This window comes from Trichogramma pretiosum, unplaced genomic scaffold (assembly GCF_000599845.2).
Source record: "Trichogramma pretiosum strain Unisexual culture from Peru unplaced genomic scaffold, Tpre_2.0 scaffold86, whole genome shotgun sequence".
Lineage (NCBI taxonomy): Eukaryota > Metazoa > Arthropoda > Insecta > Hymenoptera > Trichogrammatidae > Trichogramma > Trichogramma pretiosum.
Genome location: NW_019640815.1, coordinates 319,935 through 322,204, shown reverse-complemented (window position 1 = coordinate 322,204; position 2,270 = coordinate 319,935). Strand labels below are relative to the sequence as shown.

The 2,270-nt window shown below is 43.0% G+C and overlaps 1 protein-coding gene across 1 annotated transcript; it reads right to left on the bottom strand.

The window, feature by feature from the left end:
- Nucleotides 1-879: 879 nt before the first annotated feature.
- On the bottom strand, nucleotides 880-2,270 carry LOC111694379. The gene is made up of 3 exons (XM_023462327.1): nucleotides 1,553-2,270; nucleotides 1,035-1,441; nucleotides 880-954 (listed from the first exon to the last, which is right to left on the bottom strand). Exons 1-3 carry the CDS (start codon nucleotides 2,268-2,270, stop codon nucleotides 880-882), a joined length of 1,200 nt encoding a protein of 399 aa, XP_023318095.1.

Genomic DNA, 2,270 nt, shown 5'->3' with positions numbered 1-2,270 from the left:
TTTTTTTAACTTCTCTTCGGCCGTCTCCAAATAGAGGCCCAATTGATAATGAGGAAAATCGCTGATATCGGAATCAGAATTTACGCCGTCGTCGGACATTGTTCCACGCACTCGCACAACAACACAATCACTTATTCTCGATATCTGTTCTTTTTTTTTTTGTATGTCACAGGCTGCGGTGTCGTAACGCGTTTGAGTATGCGGAACGAACAGCAATAGCAGACTGCGAGCCGAACTGAACCACTCGACATGCGGCGCGACACTGACAGATGCCTGCGTCTCACTTGCCGAGTTGCCGCACAGTCTCGAAACGAATGGAATATAATATGGTCCAACAGAGACGCGCGCGGCGCAACCAAGCAACATCAAATGTGCGACGCACAACGCAAAGCGAGATATATTATACGTATTTGAACGGCGATGACCACCGATGCTGCGCGCAAAGCCGTGCGCCTTCAACTATCATAAAAATATTATCATATTGCATTGATAGGAATCAAAGCACATGCGTGACTGAAGTTTTAATTTGCTCGAGAAAATACGTGTATGCAAGTTCGACCACGCGAAGTATGTCGCTGAAATTTCTTGAGTAAAATGGAAGAGTCTCATAGATATATTACATTTCTACAATTATCTCTTTAATTTCATTTTCGTGTAATACAATTTTCACAAGATACACATAAAAACAATCGTGCGGTGACAAAAATATTTGAACATTATGAATGCAGAAGCGAACATGAAATTCCTCGAGATTCTCGCGTAGAAAATAATCACTCGGATTAAAAAAATGGAAAATCTACGATCTCATCATCTCCAAAGTATTCGACTATTTCGAATATGGTGAACAAATCCTCATTCGTCAGATTTTTCATGATTATTTCACAGCAAAGAATCGGTAGCCGTTGATGCGTAAACTCCGAGAAATTCTCCAATGCCCATCGCCAGAAAAAGTTTCTACACATTTTTTCGCACAGTTGCGGCAAACAATCCTCACGAAATTTTCGGGGAAACAGCATAAATTCATTCGAAGTCACGAACTCGTAGTAGTCCTTATGCGTGAGCAGTCGCTTGGCCTCGTCGGGTCGCATCTCGATTAAATCGTAAAGCGACAAGCTCGGGATTACCATCAATTTTTTTGCTTCGTCCACGAGCTTCTCATGTCTACGCCAAAATTCACGATCTTCTTTCACATCGTTTAATAAGTAATGATATATTAAAAATGTGAACCTGATACCATCTTTTCTATTTAGTTCATATCCTCTTTTTTCGATGATTTCGATGACCTCCAGCACACGATATGCCATTACTAAATTAGAATCGTATTCTTCGTAATCAAACGGTTCATCGTCTTCAAAGCATCCTTCGGGAAAAGCGAAATTTGACATATCGGCGCCCCGATTCAAGAGTAGTTCGACTGTTGTTGGTCGAAAATGGGCCACAGCTAGATACAGAGGTATATGTCCATTGTTATTTCGGGCATCGACTTGTACTGTCTGATTTTTTTCATCACTGATGTCAAATAATATTTTTTCAAATTCAATCAACCATCCACATCTGGAAATCAAATGCAGAGGAGTATCTCCATATTGATTGGCCGAATTTGGGTCGGCGTCATGCTTCAACAGCAATTTGAACACTGCCTTGTTTTGGTTACCCAGAGCCAAGTGCAGCGGCGGATCGATTAAAGTCAAGTCCGTATCTTGTTCGAGCCGATTAAGATCAAGCCCGAGATCGAGAAACGTCTCTACCGCATAGTCACAGCCATACATACAGGCCGCGTGAAAATGAGTACGGCCTCGCTCGTCGGTGTAGTTCACGTCGAATCTGTTGTAAATTCGAAACAGATCTTGGGCCACACCGTTCGAGAAGGGACATGTGCAGAATTTGAACAAATGATGCAGTGGTGTTGTGCGACGTGCGGACGGCTTGCCGTCTGTGCCCAATTGGGGTTCGTCTCTGTAGCCACTACTAACCACAAACTGAAGGAGTGGATGCGTCTGTGACTTGCCGTCATGGGTTTTAACGAACTCCGTGAGAAGCCAGTCCATTTCTTCCCGTCGAAAAATTTCTCGGAGATTTGGAAGTTCCTCATACCAGTCTTCGAGTAAATCTTTGAGATCATGGAAAAAGGTTCGTCGCTCGTCTTCGATCTCCCAGTTGACGTTCTGTCGCATGCTCTTCAATCGTTCCAATTTTTCCCGGTCAGTCTCGAAATCGTAGCTTTCATCATAGGATAAAGTATCGTCTTCGTTAAAATCGTCGTCAGCCAT

Coding starts and splice junctions, on each gene's coding strand:
- LOC111694379 (XM_023462327.1), bottom strand. CDS start 2,270: ATGGCTGACGACGATTTTAACGAAGACGATACTTTATCCTATGATGAA. Junction 1,442..1,552: donor TCTGCATTTGATTTCCAGAT/GTGGATGGTTGA, acceptor CTCTGTATCTAG/CTGTGGCCCATTTTCGACCA. Junction 955..1,034: donor ATAAGGACTACTACGAGTTC/GTGACTTCGAAT, acceptor AAAAATGTGTAG/AAACTTTTTCTGGCGATGGG.